Raw genomic sequence first — 17,809 nt, 5'->3', positions numbered from 1 at the left:
TTTTTAATGTCTCTGAAGTGAAACTTCCCACTAATAAAATTATTCTTGCCCAAGTAGAATAGCAAATAATGTAAAGTAGTTATTATCTATTAATAGTGAAAGTTGCATTTACTTCTCAAATCAGTAATGGTGCTTGTCAGTTCTGTATTTTATGTGTGATATTGGATTTAAAAGCTGAGTGGAAGAGGAGAAAGACAGCAAAAGCATTTCTTCCCTTTCACAGCATGTTCTGCTTTTTTTTTCATTGTTTTTATCCTGTAGGCTTGGCATTTGCTTCCTTAGTAGTTACTTGCACAATTTTTGTCATGTACTTTTCACCTCCTTATTGCATTGTCTTTTACTAGAAAGCTCTCTTTTCTAAGATGTTAATCTTGTTACCAATCCAACCTATGCTTTTGTTTCACCTATTACATATTTGCAGTATGAAAGTGACATGAGCATTGCTTACTTAGGCTATAATAACTTTATGAAACACATTACAAGCAGGTATTTATTCATAAAGAGATCCAAAATAAATTCTCCATTCTTACGTGGATGCAAATTTTTAGGTCTTCAGTAAATGCAGGTATCAAGTTCTACTATGATTTTAATTTAAAAGAGAAAGAGATGTGAACAAAACGCTAATTTAGGATTCCCTTCTTACACCCATTTCTGTTGTCTTCAGAGTTATTAGCTTTTTTGCATGTGTAGCACTAGCAAATTGTGTCTCCCAAATTCACACTGAATCCATACAGATTTGGCCCAACAGGAGCTCCCGGGGGATGCCTTTTGTCGCAGGTTTTTCTTTTCCACAGGAGACCGCAAAGTGCACAGGCACAGTAATCCAAAACTGACTGATATCTTTCCCTACTTTAGTTTTTACCAAAAGAAACAAACTTGAGTATGACTTGTTCTGTACAGGTTGCTAGTCCCAGTCAGTCCATATCAACCTACCTTATTCACTGAACAGCAGCGGCAGAAAAGTTTTATTTTATACATGGCAATGAAGGGTTTGTCATGCAAGTCCTTACTCCTCTCCTTCCTCGTATTTATGTTGTTACACAGTTTTATCTTACACTTTATTACCTTTCATTTTACAGGTACATGAACCGTGTGTGTCTTGTTCAGAGGCACAAAGTTACAGTGGAGAATTAGCTTCCATGTTGTTTAATGTTTTTCCCTTACAGGCATTTGATGCATTGTTTTCTGCATTAAGTTGTCCAATACCATACTTTCGTGCTTTTTAGCAAAAGCTGAACCGAGTATTTTCTTCAGATGTAGATATCTTAAGGTCATTTCCAACTGAATGCCCCACAGCTGCTCCCCCACTTCTCCCTCCATGCCTCCTGGTGGGATCAGGAGGAGAACTGGATAAAGGTAAAACCCATGGGTTAAGATAAGAACAGTTTAATAACTGAGGTAAAGTAAAATATAATAACAATAGTAATAATAATAGGAAAAAGAGAAAAAAGGGTAAAACCCTGGATACACAAGTGATGCACGATACACAAGCGATGCACAATACTATTGCTGAGCACCCACTGACTAATGCCCAGCTCATTCCTGAGCAGCAGTCAGCTGCTTGTGGAAAACTCCCCCCAGTTTACATACTGAGCATGATACTCTATGCTGTGGAATAGCATGACATTCTATGCTTTGGAATAGCCCTTTGGCTGGTTTGGGTCATCTGTCTGGGCTGTGCTTCCTCACAGCTTCTTGTGCCCCTCCTCACTGGCAGAACATGGGAAATGGGGATGTGGTTGCTGTGCATAAACTGAAGGTATGCTACACAGCTAGCCATTTTCTTCAGGGAAATGGAGAAACAACCCTAACACCTGGCCCAGTTCTGGAAAGATCAATACCCATAAGGGATCAACATCTGCTTTACCAGGCTAAAAATCAGTCTGAGGCAGATGACTTAATGCTACAGGAAAGTAACAGTCCGCATGAGAAAAAACCCAGAAACTGCTAATAAAGGCTGGTCACAAAACCTGTCACAAAAGTTGTGTTATGCACACACATATTTGCCATCATGGCTGGGACAGCACTGCTTGGTGAAAGCTGATGCAGTCTGAAAGTTTTTGTTCCTCTAGAACTAAAAAAAAATGGGACAGTGGGTGGCTGTTGTGGTATCCAAAGGGGTGCTGAAAGGCCATGTTTGTAACCAGGTAACTTGTAAGATCACTATTAAGTATGGAGACTAGAGGTCCAGGTTGGAAAGACTTTGTGTCAGTTTTCTAGGACTTGTCAGCTGTGTGCACTGAACATCACTGATGGGAAACAAGTTCTGTTGATCAGAAGACAGCGAGCAAAATGGCAGCAGCAACTGTTTTTTTCTGTGTGCACTTGCCATAAGCCTTCCATGTAGTAATACCTCTTTTTAGGGCAAGATTTGTCAATGCTGATAAATCTCTAAGGCCTTATCAGAGCTTTATTTCGTATAGTCTGTGAAGCACTCAGAAGAGAACAGTTGCATAACTATTAAAGCTATGTAACCTAGAAGGAATTACCAAAACACCTATTCTATTATGCATCTCTTCTGGTCTAATTATATAAACATGCTTTATTATTTATAAAACTGCATCACTTTAAAATTTAGTACTTTGCTTCCTTTCCTTTTTCTGCACAGCTGAATTTTGCTCTTAAGACTTTGAGAGCTGCCATTTTGAGCGTACAGATTTAGGGCAGGACTGGTCTCAAGTGGCACTGTAACATTAAATATTAAATAGCTGATTCAAACTGCAGCCAAGAGGAAAATCAGATGACAGTCAAATCCTAAGCCAGAAAATTGAAGAGGAAAGCAATAAAGATTTCTCAATTTATCATACCTGCTATTTTGCACATCTTACTGCGCTGTTCATAGCTGTCTCCTTCGTCAAATAACTTTTGCTTAACCACAGTGCAGGAAATATTTACCATTTGCGTGGTTGCTCCAGTTTAACTGAACAGCAGTATTGTGCCAAAAAAAGCAAGGTGATTTTTTTTTTTTTTTTTAATTAACATTCTTTATATCCATTTGCATCTGCCAGGCTTTGCAGAAAAACAGCAAATCACCATCACATAAATCCTGGGAAGCAGCAAATTAGAGCAGTGGGACTATTGCCATCAACCATATTGTCACACTTGTAGGTTTGTGTAAGACTAGTTACCAGTAACAGAGATACGTAAAGAGTTAGTGGAGGATACAGACTGTTCAAAGGTGAGTTGCACTTCTATCCAGTTTCTGAACCGATCAGAAGTATGCCATAGAGCTGTCCTGTGCACTAATGGTGTTTCCGATCTGGTTTATGTTTGGGTTTTCAGTGTAGAGGTCTCATGATCTAGACACATACAGATGTAGGATTTAATAAAGTGTTAAGATTATTTTAAGAGAGCTTCATTAGGTGAAGGAGATTGTGAGATTGGAACTTGGAGTAGAAATTAAGCAGGAGAGATCTCCAGACATTTGCAAGTGAAAACACGTCCATGCGTACCAGGCTGAATGCTGAAATTATGCCACTTGAACTATCAAATTGCCTTACCCTGTTCTATATTGAGTTCTGTCTGGAAAAGTGTTGGAACTCTGATTTTCTCAATTATATAAAAAGCTGATGTCTGAAAAGAAAGTAGCGATTTGTTGCTTTACTCTTCTAGATAGTGATGAAGGCTATGAAGTGTTAGTAATCATCCACTAGTTCCCTAACAATCCTGTGGGATAGTACTGCTCACTAGGGGTATGTGTTAGGGCATTGATTAGGGAAGGCAAAACATCCAAAAAGATGTCTTAGAGTAAAACACAGTTAACATTTGAATTGTCATGTGCCTGATATAAAAGTACAGTTTTGTACAACTTAACTGGTATAAGATCAATGCTTGTGATACAATACAAGAAGTCTTAAAATTTAAATCAGTGAGACCATTGTATGTTGAAGGTACTAGTAGTCTTATATTTTGGAAGCATTATATTTTCTGTGGTCTGTCTCCTATTTTTGCATTGTTTATTGCCTAAAAATAATTATTCTCCTATGGATTTGTTGTTGTTTTAGGGGAGAAAGGTTGCTGTTTGTTGGTATTTTTATTTGTAACTTTAAATGGGAGCTACAATAGGTCAGTAAGCAATATCACAAATATGAAGTTAATCCAAAAGTTCAGAGTCCATTGGTTTTGGGATCATCCTCTAAATACCCCTCCCTAGACATAACAATCTAGACAGAATGTGTACCTCTGGCTATGTCAGGAGCAGCAGTAATTGGATTGAGTCCCCTTGAGTGAATCAGAAAGTTGAAGGCTCTGTCTGTGTTTGGGGGAGCAGAAAAATGCAGTGTGAGGGTAAGACATAGACTACTTCAAGTTGCAGTGGGCATGTGGGAAACTTAGCAATGCCTCCCATTTAAAAGAAATTTAAACAATTCAGTACTGTTTAAACTCAGCCTCAGAAATGCTCCTTTGAACAAGCTCACAGTGAACATACTCTCTACAGCCACAGGCAATCAGTGTCAGCTAGTGATTGCAATAGCATAGCTACGCGCTTGCACAATTCAATCTGGTTGGGGATTAAAATGGAGAACAAGCTGCTTGATGGCAGTTAAAGACTTCTCATCTTCTCCAGAACCATGGCCTGCACCTGAGGATTTCATGTTAGGCTCAGTTTGGCTTTGAATCCAAAGCCTGAGTCCAGAGGTCTGTCAGCAACTGCCAGGAGTTGAGCAGAAGGTGACTGAGAACTGCAAATCTGAACTTTTACCAAAGTGAATTTCCATAGGGAAAAATTTAAGGAGTCTACAGTTTCTCTGAAAATAGTTTTCAGAGCCAGTTTCTTTCACTGCAGGCAATGTGGTGAGGCCATAGCCACTTGTTAAATTAAGGTCTTTTTAAGATTAGCAGTTTTGAAGTGCATCTTGCATCATTGTTTGTGGCCCTGACTGTAGCAAATCAGTGGCAAAAGCATTTCTGGAAGTAACGGCTGCAATTCTGAAAGCAAATGGCTGTTAAGTTTTTGACATTGTGCGTTTATTATGTTTCCCATTTGCTTGTCAAAAGTCAGTTGAATAAGTTTGGATCCTTGCAGACCATTGCTGGGCAGCAGGCACTGGTTTGGCATCTGAGCTGCAAGAGGTGTGCACTGCCAGGGTATGCTGTAAAGCTGCAGGCTCTGCAAGAGTGCTTTTGATTGCAGCCCAACTGGCCAGTCTTCCTGCAAAAGAAATAGAAAAAAAGCAAAAACTGCCTCTCAGCCTTTCTCTTGAGAGAAGGAGCCCCTTTCCTTGGAGAGAAGAAAATTTTAAGGACAGAATTTGTCAGTGTGATGAACGGAACCTGGTTAGACATATGCATGAAATCAGTGAAGTGCTTGCTTGCTCAAGTGTGCACTTAAATAGGTTTGCAGAATTGAGCATGATAGGATATACCAGAATAGTTGGCAAAGGCTCTCCAACTTTTCCGTCATTTTAGTGCTCTGTATCGTGCTGAAGCATCTTTAAAATTTCATTAGCAGCTTGAAATTAAAAGGGTTGGGAGATTAAGATACTGCTCTGGATCAGGAATGCGCTCATCCCATGTTGAATAAGAGCAGTCAGATCTGTTGCTGCACTCCTGAGGGGCTCTAGAGCATTTGTTTTAAGACTGTGTTAGAAAAGGATTTCTATTTTTGTTACTGAAGAGTCAATTTTTAGCTTGACTCTTCAGTGGAGTGTGTTGTGCCCATATTTGAAACACTGGCTTTGTGAGCACCAGCACAACCTGAAGGACTGCCGGAAGGGCCTTATGTAAACAGGTCTGATTTCCCTCATTCTGAGCTTGAACAGACCAGATGCAAGCCTGTTTCAATCTTTACATCTTATAGGCATGCTAGTGCAGGACTGAAGTGAACCTCATAAACCCTATTGTGAGCAGACAGATCAAGTCTTCCAAAACATTTGTTCCTTGATTGCTTTCATGTGGGTTTGCTGGATTTAAATTAACCTAAAAAGTCTTTCAAGCAGCATGCTTTGTGTGTATATGGGTCATTCCAGTTTTCTCTTTATACAACTGACTGGAGGAGTGTTTCAAGTATGAGGTCCAGGGCAAATTCTCACAAAACAGAGCAGCTTCAGCTGTCGTCATCTTTCAGATAAATGTGAATTGATGTAGCGGTTGCCCACAATGGGGTGCTTCACCTAGTGGCTCCTATTGTGTTGCTGTAATAGGGCAGCGAGTATTGCTGGGGGGAACAGATCTTAGTATAGATCTTGCCTTGCTTTTCCTCATCTGTTGGGCTCTGCTACTGCTACTTTAGAGGAATTTGTTACTCTCCCTGTTGGAGACATCCAGCTGTGACTCAAACCCAGTGACCTGGGGATGTTCAGCATGAGCTGATTATGCTTAAGAAGGACTTTGAAACCAGGGCACCAGGATACTTGAAAGGGTACTAGAGAGGGTTTATGCCACTGGACACATTTGTCCTTCCCTGAGGTCTGTGGCTATTCAGACTGTGCTCAGGCTAAGGGCTTTTTTTGAACTGTGAGAGCTGGAACTAGGACAAATTAAACACACATCTTAATCAACTACCACTTTGTGAATTCAGTTGGGAATGAGACTTAATAATCTCGCACTTAAAATATGGCCTTCACTCCTATGATGTCCTGTGCAGAGAAAGAACATTTTGCCTAAGTTCCCAGAATACTAAGGTGGTTTGGACACTGGGGTATACTGTAAGTGGACTTGAGTCCTACTCATAGCTGTTTGCCTCCACTTGAATCACTTCATCAGTGAGCTGCAGTGAGACCCAAATAGATGAATAATTATATGCTGTAGATTGTGAATGATGGATTCCTTTAGAGTACTTGTTGTAAGAGAATTGAATTGAGAATTCATCTTGGAGTAATCTTGTTGGACAGCTCTGCATTGCATGAAACATTTGTCTCATACCTTCTGGCCTTGTCTGTATGATTGTGAGTGAATAATGCAGCTTCATAACATAGTTCCTGTCCCTTTCCTCCCTGTATGTCATCCCAAGTCTTGGGAGTATTTTCTGCTACACAAAACAGCTTCTCAAGACAAGGTGGTCCTACACAGGAGAACTTTGTGGCTAAAAAACCCTTCAGGAGTGTGGGAGAGATGTGGCGGAGAACAAAATTGAACCTATGTTTTACGAAGCCTGACAGATGTTCTTACTGCTAGGTTACCGAGTAAAAGGGGCAGCTGAGGAGTGAGAACTGCTCATATGCCGATAAAGCATCAACAGAGTTTTAGGTTACTGGCTTCCTGCAGCAAGTAGGAAACTGAGCAGAGAACAGAGTGTTAATTCAATTTCTGCTGTGTTCAGAGGCATAGTGATCTGCATGTGACCTTGTGCAAAGGATTATTGGTGTATCTGCCACTGAATTTCTGACAGCATGTCGCTGACAACTGCAGATAGACTCCTTGCCTTTTTTTTTTTTTATTATTGTGTAGCTGAAGCTGATGGCAGCAACATCACTTAATGCTGACCATTTGTTTTAGGTATATTTCTTCTGGTTGTACTGCCTCATAAATGTCACTCATTCTGTACACGGTCTTTACTTGATTTAATGTGGATTTTGTAGATCTCAGTGTACGTTAATTTGTTGGTAATAAGCATCTAGTTACATCTTTGTCTTTTTTTTATTTATTTTATTTTAAAAGTGAGTTACAAGTTAAGTATGTCCAGTTGTTAAGGTCATTGGTGTTAACAGCTAATATGCAACATTTACTGAAATCGAACATAGTAACTTAGCTAGTTAGACCAGATATATTCACTTACCCTATAATAATAAATACTGTAATAACTTAAAATTAATTTTCTTTCAAACCTTCTTGTGATCATCTATTTCACCTTGGCCAGTGGATGTTTTACTCTTAACTGCAGCAACAAACTACCTACAATTAGTGGTAAAACAATGTGGGAAACTCCTTGGACTTCTTTGCATGGGGTTGAGGTTCCAGTTGGGGTACTCAGCCGGCAGAATTTCCCTTTGAAGCTCACAGGAAGGCAGCTAGCAGCCTGGTACAGAGCCGTGGAAAGCCCTTTGTAGCCCAGCTACCACTGGAGTTAGCTAATTAAAGATGACAAACAGGCTGGGAGCCAATTCCGACTTTGCTTTGTTTTGAATTTTTCTTTATTTCAGTTTGACCGAGCAAGAAGTTCGTTGAATAGGTTTTGTGGATGTTGTTTAGTGGGAATATGAAGAGGTTTTTTACCTACCAATATTACTTATTTTTTTAAGAAGTTTGCACTTTGAGCAGCTTTGTCTATTACCTTCTGATGCTCAGTCCAAGAAGACTTGTTTGGCAGGTAAAGAGGAAAGTCAACCAACAGCATATGTTATCATATACTTGTATGCATGTGTCACCTTTGTAGCATTCAGACAGCTGGAGCAGGCTAACAGTCTTTGGGAGTCCCAAATAATACCTGGTGGTTCTTGGCTCTGGGTTTTTTCCAAAACTCCAGGAATTCTCCTACAGGGCAGTCCATGGCACTGGCAGCACTTTGGGAAGTGGGTGGAAAGTTAGACAGGGAAATCAGTGTTTCTGAATTTGACTGTTTCAGGAAAAAGTCTTTTATTTCCTCTGAGGAGACAGCTGCAGCAAATGCTTCAGAATCTTTTAGATGTCCGTATAGACTGCAAAATCCACTATCTAAAACTTAACATATTTTAAATACTTTAGAGTGCCTTTGAACTCCTCTATGGAATATTGCATCTCCCAACAGCAAGCCACAAATGTCCTCAAATATGGTATGCATTTTGCTTGGAGAAATGTGAAATAAAGGTAATAGTGAAAGGATTTTTAAAAACAAAAAAACTTTGTGAGGAATCATAACTGCTCACACTTAAGACAGACAGAAGGGCACTGGGAGTGAGCAGCACTGAGATTAGGTTAGACAGTTTTTCTCTCCGAATAGTTTTATTTTCAGCAACAGCCTTCCAACCTTCACTAGATGAGGTATGTAACCCTGAAGTTAAATGGCAGGTTTCCTAGCAGTAGGACTGACCTAATGAGAAAACTGTTGCCCAAATAAAACCTTCCTTCATATTGTTATCCTTGCTATTTCTTCCATGTGCACAATCTGAAGATTTCTACCAGCAAAATTAACATTTTTGTCTCCAAAATATTTTCAGCATGAAAGCTAAAAGCCATGTAGCTAGCATGAATGAATTCTTGAAGGAATTGGTATTTGTATCGTATGAATTGAATAAATTAATCTCTGCAGTGTTGAAGAGGTTACAGGGTAAGAGAGTTTCTGTTCAGTTGAAGTGTCACACTTTAAATCTTAGTGATGTTCTTATACTCTCCTGTACTCAACTTGTCAGAGAGCTATATGTGTATGACACAACTTTCTTTCTAAATACTTGCAAAAGCAGCTTTGAAGAGGGAGGTTTGGATTAACTTTCTTATACATAGGAGCATTTTCAGTTTTGAAGCCATTCTGTTGATGTCTGATCATGCTTCAGTGCCTGTTAACTGTGAGCTAATAGTTTTGCCGGTGGACAGAGGGTCGTAAGTGTTGTAAAATACATAATAGAAGAAGACCCATGCTGTAGTATTGCCTCACACTAAGGAAGCTAAATCTTATCCCGCTATAAGCTTTATGAATAGCACTTCACTGGTGTTTCTCAAGCATGTTTGTGTATTCTTTCTAACCCTTTGAGGAAAAAAAAAAACAACAAATGAAACAGGAATTCCTCTAAAAATTTACACTGCATGAGGTTTTGATTTTATTTCCTCATACTTCCATTGATTCTTCTTTACTAAGCCAGTAATGGGTCCAAAAGACAGGAAGATGCTCTGTATGTCTTTTTTTACTGGGGAAGAGAGAAGGACTTAGAGGAAGAGGAGAGAATGATTCTGTATTAAATCTCCTGTTTTTTTCTCTCTTATTTCCCATGGCATCTTTATCCTAGCTTCTAATTTGCCTCTATCTGAAAAGAAAAGCTAGAAGCCTAACAATTATTTAATGTGTACTTGGGAAAATGTAGAATCATCTTTATTAAGGGAATTCTTTGGAAGTGGATGTAAATTGTGGATATACGCCTGTATCCATCCTATCTGTCCGACAAAAATGCTCTCCCTAAAACCATGTGCTAGAATCTGCTAAGTGAATTTCCAGGTCATTGTGGATGATGCTTTTTCTCAAATCTGTATTTGATGTGCCGCATGCTAAAGTCACTTGTTCAAGGCTTAATAAAATTTCTTATTATCATTGTCCTGGTGCCTAGTAACAAGTGAACTTCCCTGCAGTAGGCATGAGAATTGTCCTCTCTCTCCTCCACTGCCCTGCTAGTTTTCATGAAACTTAAAAAATTACTTATCCTTGATATCTTGTTTTTTCCTGTCACATTTAGGTGAAATTAGAGACTATTTTCAGAGGGCTGATGGGACGGTGGGAAAAGCAGGCAGATGAGCACAGTGCTTGATAACAAGCTGTAGACCAGACCAAAATTTTGCTTCAGCTTCTGTTGTTGTGAACAGGGTGTAGTGGTTTGGCAGTACTATAAAAAATCATAGGTTGTACTGTATCTTACAGTTAATCTCTTGTACTTTTTGCAGGTGGAGATTTACATTTTACCTCTATATATTTACCTATGGAGTACGGTTCCTGAAAAAGGTATGCATTTATATTACTGTGCTTTCGTAAGACATCAAAAATTTGTATATAATATAAACTTGTATATAATATAAAGCACAAGCATAATACTCATGTTCACAAAGAATAAAAGATAAAATTTAATTTGCATTTGTAAAATGAATTGCTACTGGCATTGGTGAAGAAGTTCTTATCAATACTTAATGGAGTAAAAACTCCCACAACTGGTGTAGCAACATGCCTAGGTTACTTTAGTACTTTTAATTCTGAGCATTAAGCTGGCAGTAAGGTTTACCACAATATTAATCTCAATTTCTGTATCATCCTTTATAAATGTCTGTGGCAGAGGTTCCTTTTCATTAAAAAACAAAATCCATTAATGTTTCAGAAAATGCTTTCCATTTGCCTGTTCTTTATCTGACATACTGTGGAAAGAAGTTTCCATGGAGTTTCCCATCAATGCTGTGTTTCTGGTGATATAAGCAGAGAAGGGTGTTGATAGCTTCTAAACACACTGGTGTAGATCTGTTAATCCTGCCACAGGTGGTAATTTGTATTTATGGTGCAAATGATTTTTTACAGTGTGACTAGTTCTCAGAGCTTTTGTGCAAGTGAGTCCCTATTTGTATAATTCTGAGAGGTGAAATTAGGGGAATGTGTGGTCTCAGTGTGCTCACGTAATCTTACAATCTTCGTTTTGGACATGAAATAGACACAGAAAATGTATCCTGAATGTTTCTGGTACTTTGTAAGCAAAAATAGTATTAAAAAAATCCTCATCATTTTTATGATTGTAATTAATGAGGCTGTCCAAAGCGCCAGGCAGGTTGGTGACAGTAGGAATGATGATATGCCAGTCCAAAAAGCGCACATCAGAGCCTTCTCAGCTATTTAGCGGCAGTAAGACCCAGGGGAAGTGAGTGCACAAGTCCTCCAAATAGACCAGCCAATACGTAATGTGCAACCTCTCACAGCCTTTTTGAACATTTACAATTTGTGTGTGCTTCATCCATTAACGTGCTGTATGGTCATGGTACTCTGTTTTCTGCCTTCGATTCCATCCATGTTTGTGGTAGGAAATATGAGAATAGTTTTCATAAGCAATTGTCACAACCTAAATTGTTGGCCTGTGGGTGTGTAGAGAGCATGACTGTGGGTTCATAGGGTTCTGTAATACACAAGGACACTGAATCTTTGTCTTCTGAATTTCTTTACTTTATTACAGATTACCACAAATAGTCACCATTGATACGTTAGCAAGTATCACAAAATCACTGCTACAAAGCATACTTATGATTAAAAAAGCAAATCTCTCTCAACACAAAGAAAATGTCTGTTCTAGGAAAAACTCTGTGAATACCAGCATTTCTAAAGATTAAGAAGAATACAGTACATGCATGCTTCATTACAAACCATTGTGAGCTGTTTCTAAAGGCTGAGCTGACATGCAAAGTGCAGGGTGTCTTCCTCCCAGTTCAACTGAAGTTTGAGGAGGGCTGGCTGATATAGCATGGTTGCTTGAACAAGGTATGCCTATACTGTTACTTGCTTAACAAGGATCAGCTGTGCAATTTTAACTTTCAGTATGTTTAATTTTTACAAAAAGAACTTATTCATTATGTAATAGTGTATGTATTGTGAATTACTCATTTTTACAGTGTTGCAAATGAGTCTGCAGCATTTTATGCTATTGTCATTATTCCAGTGTTCTGCTTTGTATACTCGGGTCATTCACATGGAATGTATGCAAATCAACAAAATTATAAGTGTGATTGTATTTGTATTTACACCATCTCCCTAGCAACATTGTGTAACTAAGAGAAAGTGCAGGCTTTTTGCTGTTTATCAACAACCAAATATTTTGCTGCATCCACTTGCGGCGGGAAATATGGGTTTGGAAGGAATAAAATCTAGACCCCAGAATCTGGAGGAGTTGCTTCTTTCAGAACTTCACTACAGTACCAAAATGGATAATGTTTTTTAGTTTGTCTTGGTCTTCTTAATGGAATAATTTCAAAGAAACACTTAATTGCTTCCTTAGGAAGCTCATGGGAAAAAAAGTTAAACATAATAAATTTTCTTACAAATTTTATAGAAAGATCTTTGCTTCAAAAAGCTGTTTTTCCTGGAGAGAATGTCAGTGGTGTCATGCTGTGCTAATGCTACAGTAGAAATTTGCACCCTTTGAAATAAAAGTTCTGCTTAAGACCATCCCTAATATACCTAGTCTAGAAGACTGATAAGCATGGTGAGTAAGCCCAGGTGCAGTGGCTGTCCCAGCACTATCATAGCAACATATGCTGCCTCACTGGGAGAGGATGAGAAAGAGTAAATACTACAGAAGTTCCTGTTTTGAAGAATGGAATATGCCGCCAGCATAGCACCACATTCACATTGGCTTTTAAAACCTAAACTAATGCTTAGTTGATACATAACTTTGGATTGTTGGATAAAGTATTGTGATGCAGTATGTCTTTCAAACATCCATAAGATTATATTTTTTCGAGAGAAACTGCATTTTGGTGCTATTCAAATGGACAGAATCACTGGATGGTGGTTGGTTTGTTCATTTCTGGATAGTTAAGATGCCTGATTTAAGAAATCTGGTTTTGCCATCTTGAGTGGGAAGTGCTCCTTATTAGTTGGTCTTATGACTTCTACTCTTAGTACTGCTTTTAGAAAAGTGAACCAACTCAATAGTACAAAAGGCTCTTCTAAAACACTACACTACCTGCATTGCCTCTTTTACAGTTTCTTTGTTGGCTCTTGAATTGGCAGGCAACAATATACTCTGACTTCTGTATTGTTGTCCTTCCCCCCCAACTTGACCTAGTCTCCTTGCAACCTGCTGTTCCTTTGCTTTGCTGCATATATTCCTAACCTGATGGATACTTTGATTACATTTGGCTCTTTTAAATGTTCCTTCTTTTAATTTAAGGATGAAATTTAGCTTTACCTACAAGACTGGCATGGGGCCTATAAATTACTTAATCATCACTTTGAGTTAGTTTTGAGGTCCTTTGCTTTGCGCTGGCCCTTTGCCTAGAGATGAATTTCACCTTTTGGATTCTTTCTCAAAATGCTTTTCTCATAATGGCCACAGCACATAAATAATTGCTCCTTTATCTTCTAATGTCACCTTCTGTATTTGCTGCATAAAGCAGTATTACTGCATCAGTGCAGTATCAGAAGTGTGGGTGTCTGTGTTTCCTTGTTCACATCTAACTGCCTAAGGAATATCTAGTCAGGATATTCTGGCAAACCACCATTCTTGCAGAGAATATCATTAGGTTTTTATGGCTTTGTAGATCTTGACAAGCTTATCTAGCTTTTTGGGAAGATGTGCCCAAGCTTAATAAGCAGTAATTAGTTAGCAGATTTATCAACTCTCTTTTAGTTGTTGAATTGTGATACTGTCAGCATGGTATACATACCAATGTTAATTTATTTTTAGAATGGTAGTAACTAACTGCAGTAAAGTTTTACATTTGCCTGCCTAGAACATCTTGCAAGATGTTTCAGCTTTGATTTTCACTTTCCTATAGAACCATATGAAAGCTAATAAAGCTGTCATTCAAAGCAAACATAGCTCTCTCTAAAATGCCATGGCAAACTTGTCTTTGGTACCATCCATGGCAGCAGTTAATGGCTGATCTAGATAAAGAAATTTCTTCGCTCACTAAAGCAACCTGTAAGCCTTTGTAGTAACACTGCACGTGATGTAATCTGTCAATTCTTTTGCCATGCTATAGTTGCTGAGTACATTGCTGGAGATGTAAAAACTTTCTTCTCACTGAAAGCTGTATCTCTTTATCAAACTGTTCTCTTGGGTTTTGTCTTTTTTCCCAGTAACAGATATATTCTCTTGATTCATAAATAAAGTATCAAAAAAATAAATTCTTACTTTTGTTGAAATGTATTTTCAAAAAAAATCTCAATTCGCAGGGAGAAGTGCCTGACATAAAGCTTTGTCTTCAAAGTTTGTTCTGTTGCAACAGAACCTGTCAATCTGTATGTTTTAAATACATTTTTATCTTAATGGTGTCTGCAGGACACTTAGATTGGGCCATTTGCTCACTAAAGTTCACCATGAACTCCTGAAAGCCCTTTAAGTTGGGAAGGCAGAGGATTGGCAATAGGGTGTCCTGCATGTGTCTGTAGTTGTAGGCCATGGAATCGTGATCACTGACATTGCATATGATGTTTTTATCAATGTAAAGTGCTCAAAAAATTGTGCTTCCACCCTCTCTCCCTTCCTCTATCCATATGGACATCTGCTTCCCACAGCCTCTGGATCGTAACAGCTGCTTCATACACTCTCTCCTGCATCTTGCCAACTCCACCACTGAACTCTCGAGGCAGCAGACCGGTATAGAGTTTGTGCTGGTCTTGTCCTCAGTGCCCCCTAACTCAAATGGGTGTATGTTGTCAACTTGGTCTTTGTTGTGACATCATGTCACTCATGAAGTGACATTGTAAGAATTAATTTCTTTCTCATAAAATGTACTGTTGATGGCATACACCATATCCCGCTGCTTTGATTGTTTCTTGGGCCTAAAGAAACAGTAAAAGTGAAACTTTTACCATTAGTGTCTACCACCTTCAGTCAAGAGGTGATTTTTAACTGCAGGATGCAGCTGTGTCATTGGTATGTTTTACAAATGTTTGTAGTATCAAGGAAATACATGTTTCTTCCAAGTATTACTCTCTTCCAAGAGAGAACTAAGTCTGGTAAGAGAGTAGGGAATGCAAGACAGTTGCTCTCTTACTCAAAAAATGGAGCACACATAGAGAAATAGCTCACAGCCTTCCAGATACTCAGCCAAACCATTGCATCACTTACAAACTGTATCTTAATATGTGAGTATAAGAAACCAACAGACTTCAGTAAAATGTTTTCCATATTTATTAGTATTTAATTATTGTGTTAGACATTTTTCCCTTCCCCAGCTGTCAGCCTTTTTTTTTTTTTCTCCTTTGCATCAAAATAAGTAAATCAATATTACATAGCTGGTTTACTCTTATAGGGGGTTTGCTGTCAGTCTCTTAACTAGTGAAGTAATTAATGGCATGTCAATGTTAAAGCATCTCAAATATCAAATTGTTTCCTTGGTCTTGGTTTCTTTTTTAAATGTTCCATATAAATTCTTAATTCTTGCTTTTTCAAATCCTCTCTAAAGTAATGATTGCAACCGTAGCTATCTCAGGCATATTACCATGTGGTGTAATAGTGGGATGAGTTCTGCTCATCTTTGATTCTGCTTCACAAGAGTCTCTCATTTTTAAAGTGAAATGTATGTTTGTCTCTTTTTCCAAACCAGAACTTTCAATTAGATGAAAATGAACTTTTAACTTTCTTAGATAATGAAAACAGATTTTGGGAGATTGATGGGTTTGTCAGTCCACCCCAGCACCCCATAGCAATGTGTGTTTCAGGACAAGCCTTGCAGTGTGGTGGCTAATGCACTGAGGGGTGAAATAGGTGATCATGATTAGGATTTGAAATCACCTCTGTTGTTTCTGATACCTTGTGAGAAGAGAGAATTGATGTGAATGTAGGTTAGAGTTCAAACCGGTTCATTTTTCACCTCAAATATTACCATTTTCAAGGGCAGATTTGATCATGAATATTCTTCTATGTGAAGAAACAGACTGAAACACAACTTTCAAAGAGAAGATGACGCTTTCTTTCATTACTCACTGCCAAGTCCATTACTCACTGCTTTCCACAGCAGATTTAAATGATTTTTAAATGAATTGGGGCTAAAGAGTAAGTGGCCCACAAAATTATTTAATGCAAAGCATTCACTTTCCCACCCGCTCCTATTGCCCCCATTCCTGACAAAATAGCAAATATGACCATCCTGTATTGATTTTCAAGCTTCTGAAAGAGATGTTAGGTCAAGCCTCACAACTTTTTGGTAACATGGAACAAAGCCAGTCCTTTCACCTAAGTGCTTCAGTGCTTCATCTGAAATGAAGCCCAAATAGAAATAAGTTTGTATTTCTTTTAGAACACCCAGAGACTCTCTCCAGAGTAAATCTTTACTTTGATTTATTTTCTTCTTTTTATTTCTATTTTTCACACTTTACTTGTCATTTATAGGTGTAAAAACAGAGTGTGGGGTTTGCTTTTAATTTTGCTTATTTCCATGGTTCTTATTGTTACATTAAGTGGTGAAAAAGGTGAATTTAATTTATTCCATGAGATGTATAGATATATATTCTTACAAGATAAAAACTGTAAAAGCCTAGAGTTAGGGGATCTTAAATGTAGAACTTACAAGTTCTATATTTACTCTTGTTAGCCTAACAGTAGAGACAGTGATAAGAAATCATTGTCTATCAAACTAGAATTTGGGGGGCGGAAGGTGTTGTGTACCAGAGTCCTAGTAGTGTTAGGAAAATTTTCATCTTCGTAGGTAATGAGTGACAAGATAGCGCTAGTTAGTGGCTTGGAAGACCTGTGTCCAAATCAGTCTGGGATGTAATAACATGGACTCTTGCACAGAGGTCTTTGGCCTCAAGTGACATCATCGCTGTGAAATACGATTATGAAAATATGATATGGCCCTAAGTCTTTATCATGATAATAAATCTACTACCGCATTCTTTGTATCTTTGTAAATATCTAACATTTGAAGTGTAAAAGATAACTGACCAATTATATTTCCACTCTGATCGTGTATATGCAATTTCTTCCCCTTTCTGACTGCAGCTGAGATTTTTCAGCACTTCCATTTATTTAATTTGCATATCTACAAAACACTTCCTTGCAGAGCACCACACTAGTATTGATGCCAACAGAACATTAAGTCCAGTGACATTAAACTTACTGTTTTGCTTATCACTAACACAGGAACAAGATAAGGTTTTTGTTTTCTTCAGTAATACTTGCAATTAAATCAGTAACGGCTTGGATCATTAAGAGTTAATGGTATGATTGTGCTCTCATTAAATGGAAAAAAAAATAGCATTTGCTTCAGTGATAAAGAAACAGTATGAATTTCAGGATTGGATTGTTGCTTACTTGTTGATCCTTGGTACTGAGCAGGATCTGTAAAATGCTGTAGAATAAAAAACTTTACAAACATCTGGAAGAAAATCTTCCAGGTGACATATGGTGGCTTTTCACATTCAGTTCCTTTCCTTTAATTGCCCATGAGAATTACAAATTCACAGAAGAAAGAAAGAGCATGAATTCCCTGCAGTGAGAGTCTTCTGAAGACTAAATTGAGACTTAGGAACCTAAAACTGAGTGTAGGTATT

General features: G+C 38.2%; 1 protein-coding gene across 5 annotated transcripts in view; it reads left to right on the top strand.

Moving 5' to 3' along the window:
- The window catches only part of CERS6 (ceramide synthase 6), a 120,058-nt gene that overhangs the window by 52,304 nt on the left and 49,945 nt on the right, over positions 1 to 17,809 (top strand). For all 5 annotated transcript variants that reach the window (XM_061343212.1, XM_061343174.1, XM_061343203.1 and 2 more), the window contains one exon: positions 10,504 to 10,561. In XM_061343212.1, coding sequence (XP_061199196.1) covers positions 10,504 to 10,561 — 58 coding nt within the window. The remainder of the gene's footprint in view (positions 1 to 10,503; positions 10,562 to 17,809) is intronic.

This window comes from Neopsephotus bourkii, unplaced genomic scaffold (genome assembly GCF_033783945.1).
Source record: "Neopsephotus bourkii isolate Nb327-2 ecotype Australia unplaced genomic scaffold, CSIRO-AGI_Nbou_v1 NB_196, whole genome shotgun sequence".
Taxonomy (NCBI): Eukaryota; Metazoa; Chordata; class Aves; order Psittaciformes; family Psittacidae; genus Neopsephotus; species Neopsephotus bourkii.
The sequence above is the reverse complement of the archived record's forward strand: the minus strand, read 5'-3'. Positions and strand labels throughout refer to the sequence as shown.